The sequence below is a fragment of the Trachurus japonicus genome, chromosome 8, assembly GCF_045865225.1.
Source record: "Trachurus japonicus isolate A0001 chromosome 8, Traja_1.0".
Lineage (NCBI taxonomy): Eukaryota > Metazoa > Chordata > Actinopteri > Carangiformes > Carangidae > Trachurus > Trachurus japonicus.
Genome location: NC_140914.1, coordinates 28,918,994 through 28,946,045, shown reverse-complemented (window position 1 = coordinate 28,946,045; position 27,052 = coordinate 28,918,994). Strand labels below are relative to the sequence as shown.

Here is a 27,052-nt window from a genome sequence, read left to right as displayed (position 1 = left end):
CCTCACCTACCCATACTGCACATCTTCAGACACACACACTCTCACATACACAGATTTTTCTCATCCATTTTTTAAAAACTCATCTCTAACTGTTTGGTTACTACTGTTATGATATCTCTCAGGACAGTGCATTGTTGTTCTGTGTTGTTTTTGCAGGTAAAAAAGTATCAAACAGCTGCAGCTTGAGTTTTTCACCCCAGTTCTTAAGACCTTACACTGGCTCCCAGTCAGCTACAGAATAGATTTTAAAGTTCTGCTACTGGTCTACAAATCACTGAATGGTTTAGGTCCAGAATACATGAATGACATGTTAGTCGAGTATAAACCCAGTAGAGCTCTGAGATCTACTGACTCAGGTCAGATAGTGGAGCTCAGAGTTCGGTCGAAGCAGCATTTAGCTGTTATGCTGCACACAACTGGAACAAACTACCAGCAGAACTGAAATCAGCCCCAACTGTGAGCACTTTTAAATCCAGGTTAAAAACATTTCTCTTTTCATGTGCTTATAGCTGAGCTCTTTTTAAGAACTTTAAACTTTATCTATTTTCTTTTCTTTTACTTTTTTATTCTTCTTTGCTCCTGCTTTTAACTCTGTGTTTTTTTAATGCTGTTTTATGCTATTCTTTAAAAAAAAAAGAAGTTTTTTCTTTTTCTTTATGTAAAGCACATTGATTTGCCTTGGTATAAAATGCGCTATATAAATAAAGATGCCCTGCCTTGCCTTGTGTGTGTGTGTGTGTGTGTGTGTGTGTGTGTGTGTGTGTGTTTGGTTAATATCTGGGAGGTGAGGGCAGGGTGAGGGGAGGGGCGGGGCGGCCCCGTAGCCGTAGCCCCGCCCCTCCTCCACCGACAGGTTCACGGGTTGAGGCGAAAGCAGTAAAAGTGAAGGCAGCAGCAGGTGATGGGTTTAGTCAGTGGCGCGCGGACACAGTGGGAGGAGAAGCTCTGACACTGAAGGGTGTGTGGACCTATCAGACACACGACACGCTCGGAGCGGTGTGCGCAGCGGAGCGGACGGAACACACACACACAACACACACACACTCAGCTGAGGGTCACCTGTACTGGGACTGTTTCGTCGCGAGCCGCTGACAGGTAGACTGTCACCATGTTTAAGAAGAAGAGCAAATCCACTGTGATAACGCAGCCCAAGCCCGCGTGAGTAGCACACTTTGTTTCTCTCTCCTTCTGTCCAGCTCCTCTTCTCTTCACTCGTTCATTTAAAGCGACGTCGTGTTCCGGTGGAGTCACGTCGACACCTTCACCAGGGCCGTTGCTAGGAATTCTGGGCCCCCTGAAAGAATACTAAAGTGGGCCCCTTACCCCCTGACTTTTCCACTTTAAAAAAAAAAAAAATTTTTAGACTACGTATGTATTATCATTTTTTTTATTTAGCCTACTTTGTTTTGATGCTAATGCACCATTACTATGAGTATTAGTCAGGGTCTTATGCACAATAAATCAGTCATACAAAGATTAGACTACTGGTTTTTTTTTGTGGGCCCTACTGGGTGCTGGACCCCTAGAATTATCATCACCTTTCTCCCCTATGCAACGGCCCTGACCTCCACCACCAACCTCAAACTGCTTCTTTGCAAGACTTCCTCTAATGTTTTTCAACAATAATGTAAAAAAGTATTGAAATGTATAGAGAAGACATTATACATTATTCATGAATGAGTAAGAATAAACACTTATTGTGTGATATTATGGCTATATTATATTTAGAGTAGCTAGAGTAAAACTTTATTCATCCCTGCAAGGAAATTCAAATGTAAGGAAGCTCATCACAAAAAACAGATTACAGCCAGCCTTCACTTCCAATTCATCCAAATGAGCACAAACTAACACAGACTGCACAAGGACATACCATAAAATAAGTTGAAGTGCAAATGTAGAGTTTAAAATGAATTAAAATGAATCTTAAAATCGCAGTTGTAGTATTATATTTATTCACAGAACGTGTACAGATCATGTTTTATTCCAGGTCAAGTTGTTTTTTATCAGTCACATTGAGTTTGTATGCTGAGCTGAACATGCAACAAGAGAACACGCTGTGCCTTATGCTGGATGAACACAGTTGATTCTCTCTGCTGTGGGTTGAATATTAATGGAGACTGGATGTCAAATGAATGGAATGTTAAAGACTAATTTCGCAGGAAAGCGTGCATTCGATTGCACAATGTGCTATAAGCGAGCAGAGGGTGTGGCTGATAGGCCGTGTAGTAAAGTTGTAGTAACTGGTTTGATAAGTTATGAGGTTGTCCTCCTCCCCACAAGACACAGACTGAGGAACTGCCTGCAGCCTCTCCCACAGAATAGCTGGCTCAGGCTCAGTCCCCCGTCACACACACAGGCTTTCTGCCTTGGAAACAATAAAGTGAAGAAGTGTGTGTGTGTGTGTGTGGAGTTTGATGTTGCTTTTTAAGTGAGATCATTTTCCCCAGAGACTGTTCATTTTCATTTCAGCCTAATATCTTGGCTGTGCTCCACCCTCTGTGGAGAGATACTGCTCTCTGTCACTCAGCAGGTGTAAAGAAGGCTGGGGGGGGGGGGGGCTAAGAAAATACCAAAAGAACAATTTTACAGATTATCTTCCATTATCTTCAATCTTCCATAGAACTGTGCTGTGTCACCTACCTAGAAGACTATAATGTTATGACTTTTTTAACGTAGGAAATGTACGACGTTATTCTCGTAAATTTATGACTTTATTGTCAATGTGGCCCTAATACTCTATCGTTTGTTTCATTCTTTGCTTAATTTCGCAAAAATACTACTGTACCCAGAATGCATTGTACCACAGTCCAGCTCAAGATTGTCAAGAGCTAAACTGCTTGAGTTTAGACTTTATCTAAGCAACAGTCAAACCAGCCCCTGATGAGCCTGATAATAAACAGTAACAGGAATCTCTGTAATGCTGCTGCATTCACTCCATTTTCTACATGCTGGTCTTCTTTTACAATGCAAAAGATCTAAAGATGGCTACACCACTAAAAGCCTAGGAGATGGTGATTTGTTCCTAGCTTTACAATCCAAAATAATAGGTGACATATCAAGATTTAAGCCAGTTAATTTTCAAATGTTGTGGTTGAGAGGTAGAGGAGTATATTTCCTCTCTTTAGACATGGATGGATAATGCACAACCACTAGAAACAGTGCAGCCCTCCTGTTTGTTTATTGTCTCATACTCTGTGCATGTGTCTGGGCTTTAAACACGTGGATGGGGAGTGGGCTGCTCAGACGCAGTGGTGCTCTGGGTTCACTGTGACGCTCACAAGGCTCCACACCCTCTATGACTTAGTGCTGGAGTGTTCTGGTTCTAATTTGACCCTCTCCCTGTGGAGACCTCTGAGCTGAGTAAAGCTCCAGTGCCAGTTCCTTCCCTTCCCAGAACCAAGAGAACCTCTGTTGGGAACACTGAATCTGAGCCAGCAAGTTTCCCAGGGAACCGACAGACAGACAGCATGTCTGGACACAGAATATAGTCGAGCAGGTAGAGCTATTGTAGCGTTGTTTAATGATTGTGTAAAAAAAAAAAAAACCTACCCTGGGAATCAAGACAAAGACTGTTTGTAGTTGTGCAACATTTTCTCCAACACACAGAGGGGATTTTCAGGGTGGTGTTTGTTATCATCTCTTCTGGAGTTGAAACCATACGACGGAGTATTAGGGCCACATTGACAAATAAAAAAATCACAAACTTCAAGAGTAAAGTCGTAAATTTACGACTTTATTCTCATAAATTTACGACTTTATTCTCGTAATGTTATGACTTTTTTCTCGTAGGAAATGTACGACTTTATTCTTGTAAATTTACGACTTTATTCTCGTAGGAAATGTACGACTTTATTCTCATAAATGTACGACTTTATTCTCGTAATGTTATGACTTTTTTCTCATAGGAAATGTACGACTTTATACTCGTAAATTTACGACTTTATTCTCGTAATGTTCTGACTTTTTTCTCATAGGAAATGTACGACTTTATTCTCGAAAATGTACGACTTATTCTTGTAAATTTACGACTTTATTCTCGTAAATGTATGACTTTTTTCTCATAGGAAATGTACGATTTTATTCTCATCTGTGTTTTTTTTTTCTCAATGTGGCCCTTAGACTCCGTCGTAGAAACCATGTATTCTCCAGGTCCAACATTGTATTGTGAACTGTGTGTGTGTGTGTGTGTGTGTGCGCGTCACGTCCATGTAATAGATGTGGGCTGAATGAGTGCTGTGCTCACACATGGACCTGTCAGTTTGAAGGTTGCAGTGAGAGCAGAGCAGTGTTTGTGTTGTGTTGTGCTGCGATGTGACAGTTTGTGCAGAGCTCTGCAGGATTCACCAGTTCAAACTTGTTTCGTATCAAAACCAGGAGAGGCTGGGAAATGAAAGTCAGTGTCCAGTGTGCATTCAACAGGCATTATGTAACTTGTGCACAAACGGTGCTGGGGCGTGGATGTGTGTTTAAAGCGCTGGGTGGTGGACGGCCTTGGCTCTGGGTTTGGTACTGGCTCACAGATGTTCGAACATTTCCTAGTTTCATGTGACCACTTGATTTGAGGGACAACAGTTGATGTGTGACGTCTTTGTGACCCAGAACTGACCCTGAATCTGTGTGAGTACATCACTAATGATTAGACTGGGACAGTGCAAGGGAAAGCTAATGTGAAACAGTCCACTGCACTGACACTGGACCTTTGAAGCTGATGCAGCAGTCCATCATGGCAGTAACACAAACTAGATAACAACATCTCAGTGCAGATAAATACACACTGACTGATAGTATTAGCCAATATTAGCTCATCATCATAGATTCATAGTCATTTCACTGTGACAAGTCTGTTCATTGTTTGCGTTTGTGCCACAATCAGTTTACAGCTGACCCTTTGAATGTGTTGACTGGACACCAGTGTCCACTGTCCAGGTCCAAAGTGTCAGCACTCCCTGCTGGACACACTGTGTAATGATACAGGTCTGAAACAGAGCTTTGAAGTTATGAATCTCAGTTTCTTGTTATGTATTTGCGTGGCACCATCTTTGATCAGCTAGAATGAGATGTACTGTAATATATATAATATATGTCGTTTTTTGTCTCTTCCCTCATTTAAATTCAGTATCGACACAACTTGATCCAGGAACTGTTGAACCCTCAAGGTTACACCGATGTTAGCAGAACTGGTTTCAGGGATTATGCAACATCGAAATGCAATAAATTATGTTGATTGTAAATGTTAATGCTTAGTTTATTATGTTTATTATAAGTTTATTATGTCTTTTTCTCATCTCTCTCTTGGACTGTATAAAGAGTAAATAAACATGAATGAATAAAATACCAGGTAGGCTCTGGAATTACACAAAGACAGCCTTGACAGTGATCCCCGATAACACTAAAAACCTCACACACTGTGAGTGATATACCAGGATTCACAAGGACACTTGCACCTTGCAGTCGGTGATAGTTGTCACGGTGATTGGACTGGGTGTGTCTCCTGTGTGATAGCAGGTAAAAGCCTGCTGGGCCAGTTTCTTTTATACTTCAAGGCGAGGTGTCTGCGTCTCAGTGTCCTCGCCCTCTCAGAGAGTCCATTCAGCTGAGAGACACCAGCAGTCACAGTGACTGTAGTCCTGACCTGGACTGAAAGGCAGATTGTTGTTGACTCTGAGAGAAAAGCTGTGAGTCATCCGCCTGGTATTTCCATCCCGGAGGAAATAAAGCAGTGTGTAGCAGTGTAATTATGGTTCATTACATTATTATTATCGGCTCAATGCTGAATAACATTAGTGCATCTATACGTATATTAAATTAAATTAATACCTGCTCCAGCTTGGTTTCCTTTGAGTCATTTGGAACAAACCCAGAACAAGAGCAAGGGTATATTTTAATTGAACACATGACATCAAGCTTCCAGAAGCAGCACAAAAACACAACCGGATCAACGTCCATCTAACAGGTTCAACCTCACTATTCAGGATCATGTTTTACATTTTTTTCAATAGTTGAATTACCTATTAGGTAACACTTTATTTGACGCCTATCTCTATAAGGCATTATGACCATACTTATAATGAGTTATAATGCAGTTATAGCACTGTATAACTATAGTTATAAACACTCATAAATGATCATAATGCTTTATAACAATAAGCATAACACACTATAAAGCATTTTATCATGACTAAATAAGGTCAGGTATTATAATACGTTATAACTGATAGTAACTGGCTGACAATGCCCACATTGATAATGCATTAAAAAACAATAAGCATAACACATCATAGAGCATTTTATAATGGCTTATAAGGTCAAGTATTATAATAGAGTTATAATGCTCTATAATGTGTTATGCTTATTGTTATAAAGTCTTATGATAATTGATGAGTGTTTATAATGATAGTTATACACGTCTATAAGCCAATTGTAACACATTATAACTATATTTATAATGCATTATTGATGTGGGCATTGTCAGCCAGTTACTAACAATTATAATGTATTATAATACCTGACCTTATAAGTCATGATAAAATGCTTTATAGTGTGTTATGATTATTGTTATAAAGCATTATGATAATTTATGAACATTCATAACTATAGTCATACAGTGCTATAACTGCATTATATCTAAGTATGGTTATATAATGCATTATAGAGATAGACATCAAGTGTTACCAATTATTTTAATGTTGTTGTTTTAATGTATTCTCTTTAACTTACCAATTAATTAGTACTAAGTGATTATCATGCCAGCCAGATTACAATGAAACAATGAATAGTTTTCATTGGCTGGCACCAGATAATAATGTAAAAACAATTAAGTGCAATTGTGCTGCCAATACAATAAGCTGACGTCCCATGATGTCATTACAGAAGTCACCACACCCCTTAAGCCTCATTCTAATGAACACAATGAAGACCTCTGTGGTTCTGGTTGACGTTCTCTATAAATGTTCCCTTAGTTTCCACTGAAAGTTTCCCATGCACTTTCTGATCATCAGATGATACAAAACGTGTGTGTCTCTCTCACAGTGCTCCATCCACCGAGCTGAGCGCTCTGATCGAGAAGCTGCAGAAGAATGCCGACAAGGTGGAGAAGAACATCTACGACGTGGAGCAGAACATCAACAAGGTGCAGTCTGATCACAGTGTCTCCCAGCAACCGCAGACATCTGCTCATACTCATCACTTCATCTGAGTCATGATTTGAATAAAAATAAAACTGAGAGATAAAGCTAAAAAGAGAATGATCAAGAGGAGTTGTGCCAGTATTCTCTCTCATACAGATGTTAATGTTTCACAATTCTGTGTTATACAAAGTAAATCCAAGGCTGAAGCAAACCACTTCATTGTACTCTTAAAAGTTTTGAATGTGACTTTAAAATGCCATGTTGAACCATGTGCAGCCTGCCAGTGGATTTGCTGGTGACATATTGGAAGGAAGAGAGTCATTTGAGACAAGACAAGAACATAACTTCAGTTTGTGTGTTTGTTCTGCTGATGTTTGTATTTACTCTGACAATTAATTGTAGCCAGTGGTGTTGACTGCAGCTGACTGACTGTGTTTTTTTGCTGCAGGATGTGAGTAAAATCAACGAGGGGAAGCAGCCTCTGTATCAGGATGACACCAACAAGAGGATCCTCAACTCTCTGGACCTGCTCACCGGCCTGGACGAGGACGCCGTCAACGCCAAGCGTCTCCAGCACCCACAGGCTGAGATGATAGAGCAGGAGTGAGTGGCACTCGGCTCGCTTGAGCTTCTTCTATCACCTGAAGTTTATACTGTGTGCTGTGTAGCATGGGAGCTACTAGTTCGGCCTTTATTTGAGACGGACAAATACTGTAGACAATCTGACTATCTAGAAAGATGTAGTATGTACATTTCAACAACTAGTCCACCTTTGTAACAAAATTATCCTGCCATATCTCTACTGTCTTCAATTAAAGGAATTAAAGGAATAGTTCACCCAAAAATTAAATTCAGTCATTAGTGATTCACCCTCATGCTGATGAATACTATAGTATAGTAGAGTAGTTTTTTATTCCTCAAAGTGCATCTGGAGACCCGGGAGGCCGGTTCGGAGAGTAATAGGGCTCGAAACAAAAACGTCCATAAAACTACACAAAAACCATTTAATATTCCTCCACACTGCTCGTCCACTGCAAACCAAGTGTCCTGAAGGGATATAGTCCAGAGTTTACTCGACTTGGATTGCAGTGGACGAGCAGTGTGGAGGGATATTTAATGGTTTTTGTGTAGTTTTATGGACGTTTTTGTTTCGAGCCCTATTACTCTCATAATAAAGTTTTCATTGGACTACGAACCGGCCTCCCGGGTCTCTAGATGCACTTTGAGGAATAAAAAACTACTCCGGAGTATTCATCAGCATGAGAGTGATTGAATTGATGAATTTCATTTTTTGGTGAACTATTCCTTTAACTCAGTATTTCGTACCACTTCTACTTAGTCCCATCACTTCACAGATAAACAGATGTTTCACATTGAAAGCTTTCTAGTCACCCAGTGGGTAAAATCCTGCATTTAATTTGAAAATCCACAGGTTTCATTTACGTAAACTGCCTTGTTTAACAAACAATAGAGAAAATTCACAGTTGATATGACTGGGGAAACTGTAAATTCAGTAGAATAGATATAGAATTCAAATAGTCCACAATTATTAATGAGTGAGCAAGCTTTTATTGGAGAATCTCTGCTATTGAATATAAAGGTGTGAATATCACAGTTATGAGTTTAATCTGTGAACACGGAGGCTCTTTATCTTGTCAGAGTGAATGTAATGAACATGAGTTATTAATCATCATCATTGTGTGTGTGTGTGTGTGTTCAGTATGAAGCAGCTGCGTGAGAGAGTGATGAAGCTGAGAGAAGACCACGACCGTATCTACCACCTGATCCGCACCGAGGGAAGGCCCAGCATCAACTGGGGCAACATGATCGATGAGAAGCTGGTAGGAAGCTTCACCGACTCTGACCACTGTGCTGCTTCACACACCAGCAAACTGAAACATACATCTTGTTTTATTTTACTCAACTGGTTAGTTGTACACATGCCTGGTATTTCTAATATGTTTTCAGTGAATAGATCAAATTCGATGCACACACAGTCTTAAAAAACCTATATACTAAGTAATTCACAAAAAAACAAATAGATACCAGGTGGATAGATAGATACCAGGTGACAAACCAAAGGAAAGAATCAGAGTATAAAAATATTTCAGTAATTATACAGTGTTACCTGTGTGAAGTGGACTGAAGTGTCCCTTTCTGTCTCCCTGCCCAGGACAACCTGAACAACAAGGGCTTTGGACAGGACCTGCCAACCGTGGAGAATGAGGTGGAAGAACACAACATCTTCCACAGTGAGGTGGAGGCTCTGGCCCCTCACATCTCCTCCGGCGGTGACAAGGTATGAAGAGCTGAATGATGTCAGGACTCTTCTTGAAGGTCCAGAATGCACAGCTGGAAACTGCTGAACAAAGAATAGAACTATTGTATAATTCACAGAGTATGGTTAGATGAATTATGGAGTAACATTTACCAACATTTCAATCATCTATTAGAAACACACACACACACACACACACACACACACACACACACACACACACACACGTATATATATATATATATATATATATATATATATATGATAAAGATTAGTGATAATATATTAGAATAAATCCAGCTAGATAAAATTAATTTATTGTATAGATTATAATGACAAGGAAGCTTGATAGCTAATTTGAGTAAATAAGTTTTACTTCTTCCCACTCCTTTTCGGGTATGAAAAAAAAAAATCAAATTATCTTCATTTCCAATTTTTTTTTTTTTTCATGTGTTGTCTTTGTGGAGTATTTATTTGTTATGTCTGACCATTACTGTATTATTTCTTATTTCTTTTAACATGTCAGAAATAAACGGAAACTAACTAACAGAGCTGTTTAGTCCATGGAGCATTTAGTTACATATGAATAAAAAAAAAAACCTTGTGTTTTTGTCTTAACGTATGTTTTCTTTGTTTCAGGAGTACGTCAGTGGCCTCCAGATGAAGTACAACAAACTACTGGTAACCCCCCTCCCCCCCTCCAACTCTCACTTTCTAGGCCCAGAGCTGTGTACCGTTCCATCTGTCACCACCTGCTTGCTTTGCAGCCAGTTTATGTGTTTACAGACAAACACTTCCACCTTTAAAGTTGACTTTATTGCACTGAAACAAATGTTTCAACACGTGCTCAAAGCTTCAAAGCCTAAACTTTCTACTTCCTATGATCATAAACCATGGAGCTCTGTGGTTATTAACACATCATCATCATCACCACCATGAACTCATTACATCATCATGAGATTCTGCTGCTCTAAATACTCACTAGAGCACCAGATGTGAATTAATCCACCACTAAAAAGTAGTCCCTTAAATGTCTTTTTCATTGATTTATTTTGTGAAACAATTATCAGTCATGCTGGTTTTGGTCTAATATCATATTTGCTGACAATGAGAAAAAAAACAACTGATCTAATATCAGCCTCAACCTGAAAGTAAAAGTTGAGATTAAAGTTCCTGTTACAGAGCTACTGGATCTTTATTACTGTTCAGCTTGTTTGTCTCTGTAGCTGCTTCCACCCAACCACCCTGAGGTTATTGATAAGGAGACACTACAGGCAAAAACACAGTTTTTTCATGCACTGATCAATTTTGAGATTATGGGCTATTTTTCTTCCTGAACATGTATTCTTTCAGAAAAGTCGAAATAAATGGTAGAAAATCATCATTTAGGTTTTTATTTTACTTCATTTTGTCTCTTTCGTCAGTAGATTTCTCCTAAATTCACCAAAAGTTAACATGCTACTGTGACATACTGTGCTGTGCCTGTTGTCTGACCCATGTCATGTCAGGTGTCATTGTAAAGCTCTCTCTCCTGAACAATTATGTAGGCTTCAAAAATGGTCATTTCCTCCGTATCGGCAATCAATCGTATAAGTATGATTTACATTGACAATCTATGGAATTTTACAGTACAAGTCTTTAAAGGCCTTTTTGTCAAAATGAGTTTTTCCTCAGACTCTGAGATAGAAGTCTCCACTTCAGCAGCACTTACAGACACCAAACCTTCCAGTTTCATTCCTGTCTATATTCTGAAGGTTGTTACAGAGGGGATTGTTGATATATCATTCACAGCCTGATTTATACAACATTTTATTCCTAAAAACAGGGTAAAATTTGATTTTTTTTTGGGCTGTTGACAGTATTTTCTCATTTACAGAGTGATAAAAAGAGATATCCAAAATCCCCTCTGTAAAAACTTCCGATTCTAATATGTCAACAAAATAAAATAAGAATTTTGTTCAGATTTTGGTTCTGGAAATGTATGCAAATTAGCGCATATTTCATTAGATATTGCCTCATTTACATATTTAAACATGAAATTTGACAAAATATGTAATACAAAAAATATTTGTCTTAATGTAAGTGATAAACTTGGGAAGTTTCATGGTGATGTGTGTTAGTTAACTTTTTTTTACCCTATTCACCTGTAGCGTCTCCCCTTAAAACCTCTTTAGCACATCATTCCCCTCACATTTCAATTTATAATTCAGTTCACATTATTCACATGTATTTTAAACTGCTGAACACTGCTCCTGCTGCTCACATTGTCAAATTTGTGCATAAAAATGAACCTTTCTCCAATTAATTTCATTAGTACATCGACTTCCAGTCATCAAGTCATCCATTTTCTCATGATGAAGTGTCTTTTTCCCTTGTCTTAGACCGCCTCCAGCGCTCGTCAGCGAAACCTGCTGAGCCTGCGGGACTACATGCAGCGCTGCACCAACGAGCTGTACTGGATGGACCAACAGGCTGGAGAGAGGATCGACTATGACTGGAGTGACACCAACCTGGACTACCCCGCCCGCCAGAGGCAGTATGAGGTAGCTGAGAAGTGCACATACACCAACGCATAACAACCAGCTACATGTTCAACGTGTCGTCCAATACCCAATTTACTCCTTACGTATGTCTCACCCCTACAGAACTTCATCGGCAAATGTCTGGAGTCTAAGGAGGCCACCGTCACCAAGCTGAACGAGGATGGAGAGAAGCTGATTGCTTCTTCACATCCTGGGAAGAATGTCATTGAGGTAAAGAAAAGACTCCTCGCATTCACATGGTTGACTTTTTTGTTGCTGCACATCTGGGTGTCCAGAGCGTGGGCTTTCCCAGGGATCCATTTAGACCCAGTTTCCTGCAGATAACCTCCAAAATGAACTCTTTCCCCTTCCACCTCAATGTGGGGACAGGTCATCCACACATTTCCTGCCACATAAACTACAACTCATTATATGCTGGTATCAATCAGTCGTGCTAGAATAGAGTGAAAATGATTACTTCTACTCAAATGGTATCTCAGGCTTTCCTGGATTTCTGACCTTCTGACCTTTAGGTGTAGGGGGCAATTGTTGTCTCTACTGTATGTACATTTTCTTAAAGGATAATTACAGTTTTTTACAATCTGGACCTTATTTCTAGCATAAAATATGATCATTTACTCACCCAGATAACTTCGGTGTCATTACAAGTCATTCTGACGAAATTAGATCCAGCTGAGAGCCGCGTATCCATATAATGTGAGTCTACAGGGCAGCGGAATGCAGCCTCTAAATAACACATTACCTGCTGTGAAACTCATTCATTTCACCAATATTTTGTTATGATACGCTAGTGCTATTCCCCTCTGAGTCCGGGGTTAGCTGTTATCAACATCCAGGGTCTGTAGGTTGACCTACTGACCTCTGACCTGGGTGATGTCATCTCCGAGCGCCGCGCGGTGCGGCTTGTTGCTACTGCTAATGCTATGGTTCGTTTCTGCGTGTTTCCGGCTTGTCAGAACAAAATGACCTGTCCAGGCAACCTGGACTTACTAAAGCTCTGGCTAGTTTCGCTAAAAATGGACCCGAATGAGCCGGGCAGCGCTCAGAGATGACATCATCCAGGTCAGAGGTCAGTAGGTCAACCTACAGACCCCGGATGTTGATAACAGCTAACCCTGGACTCAGAGGGGAATAGCACTAGCGTATCATAACTAGAAATAAGGTCCAGATTGTAAAAAGCGGCAATTCCCAGTCAAGCATGGTGCACATTCTTCTGTGCTGTTTTGTAACTAATGTACACCAACTGTTGAGTCTAATCACATCCTCACACACTTTTTCTGTCAGGCTCACATGGAGGCGGTTCACGCTGACTGGAAGGAGTACCTGAACCTGCTCATCTGTGAGGAAAACCACCTGAAACACATGGATGAGTACCACAAGGTTAGACACTGAGGGCAGACAAACACACACACACGCACACACATTTTTGGCAAAGCATCAGTCTCATGTGAGTGTGCATCTGTGTGCGTCCAGTACCACAAGGAGGCCCGTGACACTCAGGACCTGCAGAAGCGGCTGGAGACAGAAGTCAACCAGAAGTACAACCCAGAGTTCAAGGATGTGTATCAGATGGAAGGTCTGATCAGGGAGCTGGATGTGAGTGTTCCATCCCAACATGGAGATCTGATGATATCTTCTTCAGCAGATGAAAATATTTACATAGTTTGTATTTATGTGTGTGTGTGAAGGACCAAGCCAAAGCCATGGACCACTTTGATGAGCGGGTCAAGGCTCTTCAGAAGCGCAGCCTGCAGGTGATGCCTCTGAAGTACCGCAGAGAAACGCCCCAGAAGCTGCTGCCTGTTGAAGCCCTGTGTGAGTTTGACACCGATGAGGTACGTACGTCCTGTCACTGGAACTATGTCTGAACAATATTCTGTATATATGAGAAAGAGAAAAGGACTCAGCAATCCTGCAACTTTCTGTAAATAATGTAACACATCTTTCCTATTTTCAACCAATCAATCAATCAGACTGTATTTATAGAGCACTTTTCATATAAATGAAATGTAGCACAAAGCGCTTTTCACCATAAAAGCAGACAAAACAAAGCAAAAATAAAACCCAAAGTCACGCAACTACACACACACACAACCACACTCATTTATAGGCACGGCAGGGCAAGGCATCTATTTATATAGCGCATTTCATACCAAGGCAACTCAATGTGCTTTACATAAAGACAAAACATTTAAAAAGAACAGCATAAAAACAGCATAAAAACAGAAACACATAGTTAAAAGCAGGAGCAAAGAAGAATAAAAAAGTAGAATAAAAGAAAATAGATAAAGTTTAAAGTTATTAAACTTTAAGCATTTATAGAGCTTAAAAGAAGGCAACTGAAGCACTACAGTATCTTACTCTCAACAATTTGCTGTGAGGAAACACCAGGGACTGGATAAAACCAAATAAATCAAATGAACTAAAAGTTAGCATAAGTGCAAGGACATGATACAAATAGCTAAAATTATACAATAAATAGGCTAAGACTAAAAAGATTAAAAATAAATAAATAAATACAAATAAAATAAAATAATAATAAAAAAATTAATAAACAGTAAAAATCGATAAATAAAAGGATAGGAAAACTAATCAAATAGTAAAACCTATAAGTAAAATCTAATCAAAAGCCAAGCTAAAAAGGTGTGTCTTAAGTTTGCTCTTAAAAATGTCCACATTGGCAGCTGCTCTCAGGTCTTCAGGCTGTTCCACAGTCGTGGACCGTAATAACAAAAAGCTGCTTCGCTGTGAGTTTTGGTTCTGACTTTAGGTATTAATAAAAGGCCTCTATCTGAAGACCTGAGAGTTCTGGATGGCTCATAAGTTAAAAGCAAATCTGACAGATAAGAAGGACTAAGACCATTAAGAGCTTTAAAAACCAATAAAAGAACTTTAAAAATGATTGATTTTAGCCATAGAACAGGTCTTTAAACTTTTGTTCCATAGTATTGATTTAACTTTTGTCATCAGCTGTTTTTCATCCCTGTTCTTTTTTTAGAGTCCTCCTTTGATACCTCAGCATCATTTGTGTCCTCTTCTGTGTTATTCCTTAATCAGATTTTTTTTTTTTTGCTTTATCATCTAATTGTCACATTAAAGACTTGACATTTACTGTGTTTCAGCTTGTGGCAGTATTTATCTCAGGACGTTTCCTGCTATCAGAGCACATAACTAAGCACTGTCTAAATCCCAGGCCTGTACCTGCTGTGTTATGTGATGTAATGTATTCAGATCCTTCAGACTGAGACTCAGGATGTTATTTTAAACCCTGGGGGATCAGAATGCAGCAGATTTATTAAAATATTTCTCTGTTTGAGGCTTTGTCCAACATCAACTTGAGATCATTTAATTCCAGCCAGTTGAATTAAATCAAACTGCCATTTTGCAGATAGCCTCTAATCTCAAATAAAAAAAAAGAAAAGTTAATTAAACAAATGACATGCTGATGACAGATTGTTGGTCTTGTACAGGGACAGATCCTGCGCGGGGAGAGGTACACTCTGCTCCGGAACAATGGCGCCAAATGGGACGTGAAGGACGCAGCTGGACGTAAAATCTCTGCCCCCGCTGTCTGCTTCATGATTCCCCCCACCGACCCTGAGGCTGTGGCCGTCTCTGACAAGTGAGTGTGTGCAAATAGTATATAAAGGACACGTGACTTCCTAAAAATCATTTATTGTATCAACTCCAGCGTTTTATTCCGGTGCAGCTGTAACAGGATGTCATGTTGTGTGCTTCCAGCCTGGCCAGCCAGCAGAAGGCCGTGAAACAGAAGATGGCGAGCAGCAAGTCAACTCTGCAGAAACGCTTTGATGAGCTGAAGAGGGAGAGTGGGACCGGCACAGCTACAGGTGCACAACACACACACACACACACACACACACACACACACACACACAGCTCTGCCTCCATGTTGCCTTTTAGAAAAAACCAAAGGAAGCAGCCAGTGTGATGTCAGCACAGATCTTTGACCCTGTGCAGACCTGGTGTTCACCTCTGTGTGATCTGAGTGGTCAGCTCTAAGTTCAGGTGTAACTGTACCTGAAACACATTGAGGATGCACGTGTGTCCCAAGTGTTTATTGGTTAAAAACAACAACACATGCCTGTTTATTTGCATAATAAAGCAGTGAAGCTGCTGATCATCATCATCAAGTGGGATGGCTGGAGACACATTTTAAATCCAGGTCCTTAACAGACTTGAAACCTCATTTCAACATTTTGACAAGGCTGGATTAGCATCCCCGAGCTCCAAGTTTCAAGTTCCAACTGGTGACACCCACCCAGTTGATTTATGCCTCATTCATTAGTTGCAGATGTTCTCAAGAAATGTTGATGGTCCACATTAAACCACCTGGATACTGTCCTGTGTGATAAGAGGTTTCTTTCAACAACTTTGGTAAATAAAGTGGTTTGTGAGTGGATCTCAAGAACCCTCAACTGACACAAATTTGACCAAAGACTATATACATTGTGCCACTGTGTTATTTAAAGGGTAATTGACCCTACGCCAACTCCTCCCACAAACGGCTATTGTCCAATCCTACGTTAGCAACCGTAACTATAGGCCTGGCAAGCTTTCCGCGGTGAGTCATTACGTTTGCTTTTGTGGACACATTTTGAGACTAGGACGAAAAACATTTGTTTGCAGAGAAGGATGTTGTTGTTGCTGCTGCTACTATGGCGGCGGCGGCGGCAGCAGCAATATATAGAGATGTTCAGATACGAGCGGACTTTTTTTTTCGACTTGAGCAGGTGTAAATATGGGGATAACCATATGTTCACCTCCGAAATGACAGCTGTACTTTTACAGCTTTTACCTGGGCTTTTAGGCGAGGGATCCTCCAGGCAGGGACTGCTTTCACTGACTGATACAGCGGTGGGAGAAAAAAAACAGCAACGAAAGCTGTATGTGGTTCACAATCGCCCCAAAACTTGCAGTTTGACAACGTTTCATGACCAGTGAGATGACCCAAGTCTTCGTGGGTTGATAGACGGTAAAATGACCAGCCCTTACTGCTGCTCTGTACATTGTCCAGTCGTGTCGTTGAAAAGATGTTTTATCCTCCTGCGCGAGTCACGTCACTGAAAACTAAGAATGATCTTTGTGACTTCTTCTCTCTATTATCTCAGAACAGTTTATGCAGAAATTTGCTGATATTTCCTTTGAAATCGATACCAAATATTGCCAGGAGCATGGCTGGGAGTGAAAGCTTGCCCGGCGTAGCAACAGTAACCAAGGGGGCGGGGCTTACGCGAAGGGTCAATTGCTGTTTTTTTTTTTTTTACAATATGGACCTTATTTCTAGCATTTCTCACCCAGATAACTTCGGTGTCATTACAAGTCGTTCCGATGAAATTAGCTTCATCTGAGAGTCGCGTATATCCATATAATGTGAGTCTACAGGGCAGTGGAATGCAGCCTCTAAATAACACATTATCTGCAGCGGAACTCGTTCATTTCACCAATATTTTGTTATGATACGCTAGTGCTATTCCCCTCTGAGTCCGGGGTTAGCTGTTATCAACATCCGGGTCTGTAGGTTGACCTACTAACCTCTGACCTGGATGATGTCATCTCTGAGCGCTGCGCGGCGTGGCTTGTTGCTACCGCTAATGCTACGGTTCGTTTCTGCGTGTTTCTGACTTGTCAGAACAAAATGAGCAGCTGGACGAAGTTCAGCTTCCACAGGCTTCCTCTCCACAGCCTGGACTTACTAAAGCTCTGGCTAGTTGCACTAAAAATGGACCCGAATGCCGAAGTGGAATCATTATTATCAGAATGAGCCGTACAGCGCTCAGAAATGACATCATCCAGGTCAGAGGTTAGTAGGTCAACCTACAGACCCTGGATGTTGATAACAGCTAACCCCGGACTCAGAGGGGAATAGCACTAGCATATCATAACAAAATATTGGTGAAATGAACAAGTTTCGCAGCAGATAATGTGTTATTTAGAGGCTGCATTCTGCTGCCCTGTAGACTCACATTATATGGATATACGCGGCTCTCGGCTTAGCTGGAGCTAATTTCATCAGAACAACTTGTAATGACACCAAAGTTATCTGGGTGAGTAAATGATCGTATTTTATGCTAGAAATAAGGTCCAGATTGTAAAAAACAGCAATTCCCCTTTTAGGATAGACCTATAGTGAAAATAAATAATTTTAATTAGATAATCCAGAGTAGCTGTCAACCTGTTTCCCTGCTTCACTCTGTACCACTGAGAAGGGGAAAGCAAATAATCAACTTCATCATGCTGTGTGTGATTGTGTGACCTCAGACAAGCAGGAGCAGCAGTGTCGTCAGCTGATGGCCGGTCTGGATAAAGTCGTCACTGACCTGGACAAACAGGAGAAGGCCATTCATGCACGAGTGCGCCCACCGCTGGAGCAGACCAGGCCGCTGCAGGACAGTTCTGACCGCCTGCATGACATGAGGGTAAGGCCTTCACTTCATTCTGCTGTATGAAAACACACAGTCCCACATCTTTAAACTCACGTGCCTGTGTGTGGTGTTTCCCTTCAGGACATCGCTGCAGCTGTCACCAGGATTGAGCCAGATAAATCCTCTAAAGTGCAGGAAGCAAAGAATTTCTTGGTCTCAAACCCGAACTGCATCAGTGCTCCGCAGCTTAACAACAAGGTGGACGAGGCCAGCAAGAAGTACAACAAAGTTGAGCAGCTTCTCCAGAGCTCTCAGGAGAAGTATGGGACTTGATAGATATCTCAGTGTTCCTCTGGTTTAAATGGGTTCAGACCAAACATGTTGTTCTATATGGTTGAATATGATGCATTTCTCTTCATCTAATAACTCTCCTTTGTTTTAGACTGAAAAATTCCAACCAGCTGGAGAATTCCATTCAGAATGGAAAAACGTTCCTGTCCACCTATGAGAACAAGCTGGCCAGGGAGGAAGTTGCTCCAGCAGACAACACCTCAGTGGAGAAAACCCAGCGGGAGCTTGCAGTAAGCATTTGCACTGTGTGGCACACATTAGAATAATATCCTGCACTGACTGACTTTTGGCCGGGTTCTTTGCACATCCTCCCTGTACCTGTGTTGGTTCTCTCCAGGTTCTCCAGCTTCCCCCAACAGTCTATGCACATTAGGTTAATTGGTGACTCCAAATTGGCCGTAGGGCTGAGTGTTAAAGTGTGAGCATTGTCAAATTTGTCAAATTGCCAGAAAGAAAACCAAGCAACAGATTGGGTGGTATAGAGGCAAATGTTTCGGGAAAAGCAAGGGTTTTTATACGCACATCAGGCTGTCTTGAGGTGCAGGGCAATAAAAAATGTCCTAGAAAAAAGAGAGGGTATGCCCGCACACTCTGGTAGTATCACAGTGACTTTAATTGCACACAAACGTTTTCGACCGTATGGTCTTTTTCAGGTGCTATCAGAACAATAGAACACTCACATCTATATATAGAGAAACATGGACCACATGGGTCACAGGTGTGTTGATGTGCGGTCCAATTGAATGAAAAGGGGTTGAGCCCGGAAAATTTGAACAATTTTTAAATGTAGAAACATTTTTAAATATAGAAAATAACATCATACACTATTATTCGACAACCAAATTTAGGCTAAGGTAAACACACTATCACATACATATATTTTTATATACTATACGTATATAGTCAGTGGGAACCCATTTGTAGTCAAAAATTCATCATCATGAGGAAAAAGAATAAAAGCCGTGTATATAGTCCATAATAGACATAAATACATAAACAACATCCAACATCACATACTAACCTTTTTAAAAAAATCATTGAAAGTAACAGAACAATTAAAATCCTGTCTAAAGGAGACTAAAGAAAATGCTTTATATCATACTCCTGGTTTAGGCCGCTGGGGGTTAGTGTTTGGAGGATAAATGAGGGTAAATGGAGAGGCAAATGTTGACATATCTGCCCCTGAGGCCCAAAACAAGTGTGGCCCCTGTGTAAACACCTTTATCAGCACATAGCAAGTGGAGCTTTTGCACTTGCAAACATAGGCTAAATGCTGGATGATAAATGCTGGTATACACTGTAAGAAAAAGAAAGCTCGACACACTCATTCCATCACTGATGCATAATTATTCTTTTCTGAAGAAAATCCTGCTGTGTGTATTCATTTAATCTAATTTGCCACCCTAAGGATATTGCATCAGACCTGAGGTCCAACAGGTCTGTGATCTCAGAGACAGAGCAGAACCTGCGCTCGGCCAAAAACAGCTGTGACAACATGGCTGTCAAATTCCAAGAGCACTGCCCCGACATTGAGAGACAGGAATCTGATGTCCAGAAGCTCAACAAGCGCTACAACAACCTCAGCAGGCAGACTGACGCCAGGTGAGATGATCAGACCAAGGAGGGAAAGTTTTAAATGCATTCAAAAATAATTAAAGAAACAAGTTAATTGAACACTTTACACAATAATGTCTGAATATTGATCTGTTGTGCTGTGATTTGCAGGTCTCAGAGTTTGCAGAGAGCCAAGATGGCATACAACAATTACCGCAATGATTATGACAACCTGAACAGCTGGCTGTCTCGTGTCCCAAACTACGAACCCCGTGAAACTGATGACGTCCGACAAGTGGAGACCAAACTGAAGAATCAGAGGGTGAGAGTGATAAATATTCCTGCGTAAGCACAATATTTTGCCAGTGGTTGTGTAGAAAAACAATTAAATTAACCTTTGTTTTCTACAGAACTTGCTTTCTGATATCGCAAGAAAAGAGTCTGACTTGAACAACGTCTCCAAAAATGCACAGCTGTACCAACAAGCTATCAAAGTAAGACATTCTGTATTGATTTTACCACCACTGTCATCATTACCTAGGATGTACAGAATAACAAATTAGACAAGGTTTGATGAACATGTTACTGGCTCTTCTTTGTAGGACTACGAGGGTGAATCTGAGAAGTTCAGATCCATCCTTGACCTTGAGGATGGACTTGTGCCTCAGACATACAAGAGGAGCAGACTGGAATCACCTGCTCTAGCAGTCAAGGCAGAGGTGAAGTATACACAAGACACACAACCTGTCCCTGTCTTGCAATGAAATGTGCATTTTGTAAACTTCAACGTAAAACACTTCTCTGTGAGCTGTTTCTCAGTATTGATCAGCACTTTGGTCCACTGGGTTTTTAAAGTACTTTATAAATAAAGTTGGTATGGTATGGTATGGTATGGTATGGTATGGTTAGCCATTGCAGCCACCAACACACATGGTGAGAGGCACAACAAATACATTTCACACTTTTATATAGTTATATCATGTGTGTAATGTGTGTGTGGACTAGATTTAACTGTGTGGTCATCTAGGAGGCTGTTGCATTATGTTTCACAACTACAGTTACATCAATCAGAGCAGGTTAAATAACATACTCTGAAACAATCTTGTAAATACTAAACATTATAACCTTCACGATGTGAAGATTAATTGAATGACTTATTAGACTGCCTTTTTTCTAGATGTTTTTCTAATAAACTACCAACTAAGTGCAGATGTGACCAGGGCAAGGCATAGAAAATAAACATAACTTTGCTTTAAATGGTCTTTAAATGGTCAAAACCCATAAAGGTTCCGAACAACTGTAGGATCACTCTGTGTGCTTTATATGACTTTATTTCACTGTTTACAGGAAGCTGCTATCGAGGCCAAGTTTACTGAAGTGAATGCTGTGAATAAGCAAAGGTTGCAGAATCTTGAGTTTGCCGAAAGTCTTCTCAAACAGGTGAAATATTTTCAATATTTATCACACAATAATATCAACATTATGAAAACATCTCTCATTATAAAACAGCACTAATAATAATGATTTTCCATCTATAGCAACCTGAGATTTCCATGGTCCAGGTTACAAATGTCAAGTCAGTGAATACAACCCCGGGAGAAGAACCATGGAGAATCAGGAAACAGCTGGAAGATGAGATCCAGAGGAGGGAACATCTACAAAAGGAGCTTGAGACCATCCAAACTGACATCTATGTCCTTGAAGGACAGAAGCCCCAAGATACAATTGTCAAGAAGGAGCTGATCAAAAAGGTTCCTGATCCCCAGCTGGATGAAGAGGTTCATAAAGTCCAACAGAGACTCTCAGAAGAACGCCGCACTACCCATGTCCTGGAGAATGACCTTGAAATACTGAAGCTGAAGCTGCACGGCCTTGAGACCGAGGTCAAAGAAGGGGCCCAGCAATATACAGTGAAGGAGGTCCTGCGCATTGAAAGAGACCGAGGTCAGGAAGAGGAGGTGCGCAAGCTTCGGGAGGACCTGGATGAGCTAAGAAGGCAGAAGTTGGTGAAAGACAACGAGCTAATTCAGATACAAAAACAAATGACACTCCTGGCTGAAGAGAAGAACAGGGAACAAGAGGTGATCACTGAAGAGGAGGTGATCAAAGTTCAGAACGACCCTCAACTTGAAACCGAGTACCGAGTGCTCCTGGATAGGAAGCAGAAGGAATCGGATGGCAGGAAGCAGCTGGAGGATGAACTACAATTCCTTCAGGAGAAGCTACGAAGGCTGGAGAAGGAAAAATCGATGGCAGAGGAGAAGATCTCCATCAAGGAGGTACTGAAAGTAGAGAAAGACGTTGCCTTTGAAAGGGAGGTTGAAAACCTCAGGCGACAGTACGAAGATGAGAAGACCAGACGAAGATCATCACAGCGAGAAAAAGCTGACCTCCAGAGGAAAATTACTAGCCTGGAGGAGGAGAAGTCCAAGGTGATCATTCAAGAGAAAGTGCGGGAGATTGTCCGGCCTGACCCCAAGGCTGAGAATGAGGTGGCCAATCTCCGTCTTGAAGTTGTGGAGCACCAGAGGCGCTATAAAGATTCAGAGCTCCAGCTTAGATCCCTACAGGACGAGCTGACTGTGCTGAGGAACAGAGGACCTCAAGTGGAGATCAAAGAGATGGTCAAAGAAGTCATCAAATACAAAACAGATCCAGCAACTGAAAGAGAACTGGAGAGACTTCGCAATGAAATCGTTGACAAAAGTCACCAGACGGAGAAATCTGAGATGGAGATCCGCCAACTCCGTGATGATATTCAAAGATGGAAGGACACCAAACCCCAAGTGCAGACAAAGGAGGTGGTAAATGAAGTTCTGCAGTACAGAGAAGATCCCAAGACCAAGGAGGAGGTTGAAGTTCTCAAACGGAAACTTGCAGATGAACAGAAGAAACGGCTTGATCTTGAGAGAGACAGGTCATCTCAAGAAGAGAAGATCAGAGTGAGGAAGATAGATCTGTCTCAGGTTCGCGAGAAGATTGTTCAGCAAGAAGTGGTAAAGATGGAAGAAGACCCTCTCCTCAGGTCGGAGTGTGACACCTTCTCACTAAACATCAGCACAGAGCAGAGAAACAGAGATGGCCTGAAAACAGAGCTCAGCCAACTGCAGAGACAGAAGGCTGACTTGGATCTGCAGCTGGAGGAACTCGAGCGCGAGCGCAGGTCAAGACGTGATGCGGAATTGGAGATCCAAAGGCTTCGGGTCCGGCTTAGTGAACTGGAGATCCGCGACAAAGACAACCGCGAAAAGGTGACAGTCAAACAGAAGGTAGTGTTGCAGCAGGATCCCCAGCAGGAGAAGGAACACTCCATCCTCAGACTACAGCTTGATGAAGAGAAGCACAAACGCACCCTGCTTGAGAAAGAGTTGAGTGCCCTTGTCCAGCAGCAGCACGCACTAGAGAGGATGGATGTGAAGGAAAGAGTCGTCCGCACTGAGAAAGTTCAGGTTGAGAGGGATCCAGAGGCTGAGATTGAGATCGAGAACCTAAGGAGGACTCTAGAAGAAGAGAAGAGAAGAAGGCATGATCTTGACATAGAGTTGTCCACCCTCACTACCAAGCTTTCTGAAGTGGAGTTCACGAACACCAAGTCTACAAAAGATCTGGACTACATCCGTGATGAAAGTAGCCGTCTACAGCAAGAAAATCAAAGGCTGCAGAATGAGATCCGTAAACTGCGTTCTGAGATTGAGATCACCAGCAAAGAGACTCGGATTATTACTGAGTCAGCGCCAAGGGAGGATGGGAAGAATCTGGAGTTGAGGCAGGAATCCCTCCAGAAGGAACTTGCAGAACTCAGAAGCATAACCAGTCAAAAGGATGAGGAAATTGAAAAGCTTCAAAAGAGCCTGGCAGCAGTGAGAATAAAGAGGGAGCAGAGGGAGAGTCATCTCCGAAGGTCTATCGTCGTTATTGATCCAGATACGGGCAAGGAGATGCGACCAGAGGAGGCCTACAAGCTGGGGCTGATCGACTGGAAGATGTTTGTGAACCTGCAGAGCCAGGAGTGTGACTGGGAGGAGATCACGGTGAAGGGTCCCGCGGGAGAATCCTCGGTTCTTCATGACAGAAAATCAGGGAAAAAGTTCTCCATCGATGATGCGTTGCGTCTTGGACACATCACAAATCGCCATCTTCAGCAGTACATAAACAAAGAACTCTCCATCCAGGAGTTTGGTGTAATGGTGTCGGGCCAGAAACAATAAATGTAAGAGAATGGAAATTTGGTTTGACTGTAAAAGCTTCAAACTGTTTCATCCGTGTTGTCTGACAAATCAAATTGTTTTTTCATGTACTTCTGCTCTGGCTACTTTGGTGACTTGGCAATATTTGGAATATGATTCCTAATTATTTACTTTTATATATTTAGTTTTATGGTACTAGCATACCTGGATTGATATTACTATCATTACAGCCAACTACATAACAACATTAAATTGTGGTAGGAGACGATTTGCTCAGCTGAGCTTTAATTTTTTAGACTGGGTATTAGGGTGGAAAATATATATTTGATATTGTCACTATCATTGTCATTTACAAGGGTACTACTTGTTTCATTTATTTGTGGGGTCTTTTCTGGTTTATCTTATGTGTGCTCTGCAAGCTTAATAAAAGTCAAACAGAGAACATTTCATGTGTCTTGTACAATTTATTTATTTATTTTTTGATTTCCTTGGTATATTTTATAAAAACCGAGGATGAAATAAAGAAGTATAAATAAAAAACAATTAAGTGAGAGGGAAAATGACTTGTAATGTAGCCCTTCTAACTTTATTTTCCCTTTCTGATTTCCCCTTATATTTTGGTGATGAACTCCCACTAAGCACTGAATGTACAACACAATTCAAGTTTATTTGTAGGCCTATAGCCTTTTTTTAATTTTTTAGATGTTGTTTGTATACACACAAAAAACAACCAACAAACAAACAAACAGCTGAAAAGGGCTCTTACACTGAGAGATGGCCCTTTGCCGGAATAAAACATTTTTAAGGACAATTCTATAGGGTGAATTCAGGTATATTGGGACAATTTTTGTAAATTCATTTTCTGAGCCATTTTTTGTCATCAAGATTAATAAATAACCCAACAAATGAGATATGTCTGGATTCCTTTAGGTGTCTGCGTTCTTTATGTGAAACAATTATGTGTTAAAATTCTGTTGTGAGAGCACAGCACTCTATTTTAAAGGTTTTGACACAAAACTATTTTTTTGCAACTTGTTTGGTAAATTGGGACAGTAGGTTTGGTAATTTGGGACACAGGCTTGTGCAATGGGATATTGCATGGAGCTGCAATTACATTAAAAAAGACATGAATAGATTGCTTATTTATGTATATTAGGCCTATAGCCTATTATTTTTATGTTGTGTATTGTTTATAATCTAGTGATTTATAACCAAATCAACCAAATATACGAATTATTTCAACATACAGCAGATTTAATAGCCTAAAACATATTGTGAGCAGACTATTGACCTCAGGAGAAGCAAGCATGTTTTTAAAAATACATTTATTTTTATATTTTGTTAAATATAAATATATTAAATAAAGATAACTCATGACATAATAAGAGATAAAACAATCTGACCTATTTTTGAACGTCACTTCACATACATTAACCGCTGATTTGATATTCTGAAATGTACAAAGGTACCTGTTTTCCCTATATGTGTAAGAATTTCTCACTTTTAAGCATGTAAGATATGACTACACTATTGAAATATTTCAATATAAACCCAGAAACACTGTCCCAAATAACCTGAACATGCTGTCCCAAATTACCATACCACTATTGGTAATTTGGGACAGCAAGAAAATGTCCAAATTAAGAAAATCCTCACAAACCATTGTTTGTTTATTTTAGTACACCAATGCATCACACATCTTAATATAACTTTCATACCTACAGTAAATTAGTCATACAAATGTAATAGCCTTATATTAAATTCCAACAAAAGCACATGCCGTTTTGCTTACCTCCTGATATTTGGGGTCAGCGTCCTGTTTGATGCTGACCCCACCCCCCTGTGTGATGTCACCCAAAATGTTTAATGTGACTTTTAATGTAGACATCCAAAGGAATGTATCAGCACCTTTAACTTTGCCATAGCCCATTCAAGGCAAGTGGAAGCATTGTTTTTCCTTATCTGTCCCAAATTACCTGATGTCCCAATATACCTGAATTCACCCTACAGTGATGTATGAAAAACACCCAAACATTTCAGTTTCCAGATGATCTATTGAACCAGACAAAAACAGATATAAAAAAACACCTGCTACAACAACTCACGGTTCTAAAAAAAAAAAAAATGGATTGTGGGACTCAGACACCATGATCTGGGTCAAACCTGGAATACTCTGCATTATAGGAGACAATCAGTCTAATTCTATGAAGGTCAGTGACCCTAGACATCAAAGTAAATCTGCCTTCTGGAGTGGGCCAGTCTGAGCACAGACCTAAATCCAGGAGAGAAGCTGTGGACTGAGCTCAGAGAGCCACTCACACCAGACATCCTGAGAATGTGTCTGAGCTGATCAGCTCTGTGAGGAGGAATGATCCAAACACTGCACTGAGCTCTGATCAGCTACAAGATGAGCTGCTTTCAGGGGATGCACAAGTTATTACCAAAGGTTCACTGACTGTTTTGGTAACATTTTATAAGTAAACACACTATTAGGCTAACCATAGCATGAATAGGCTACTTCTTCATAAATAACACATGAATAGCCTAGGCTACTCATTAGTAGGCTATGTAGGAATTTTTAAATACAGTAGTGCTTATCAGTGATGAGTAAAATATTTAAACTGTG

The 27,052-nt window shown here is 40.7% G+C and overlaps 1 protein-coding gene across 1 annotated transcript; it reads left to right on the top strand.

The window, feature by feature from the left end:
• The first annotated feature begins 731 nt into the window (after positions 1–731).
• Positions 732–24,956, top strand: ppl (periplakin). Its single transcript, XM_085785123.1, has 22 exons — positions 732–1,158; positions 7,030–7,129; positions 7,576–7,730; positions 8,848–8,968; positions 9,301–9,426; positions 10,045–10,086; positions 11,787–11,948; positions 12,051–12,158; positions 13,233–13,328; positions 13,422–13,544; positions 13,637–13,783; positions 15,419–15,570; positions 15,690–15,799; positions 18,231–18,388; positions 18,476–18,654; positions 18,777–18,915; positions 20,094–20,287; positions 20,411–20,561; positions 20,650–20,733; positions 20,842–20,958; positions 21,587–21,679; positions 21,778–24,956. The coding sequence occupies exons 1-22, from the start codon at positions 1,109–1,111 to the stop codon at positions 24,445–24,447; spliced, it is 5,277 nt and encodes a 1,758-aa protein (XP_085641249.1). The 5' UTR covers positions 732–1,108; the 3' UTR covers positions 24,448–24,956.
• The last annotated feature ends 2,096 nt before the right edge of the window (positions 24,957–27,052 follow it).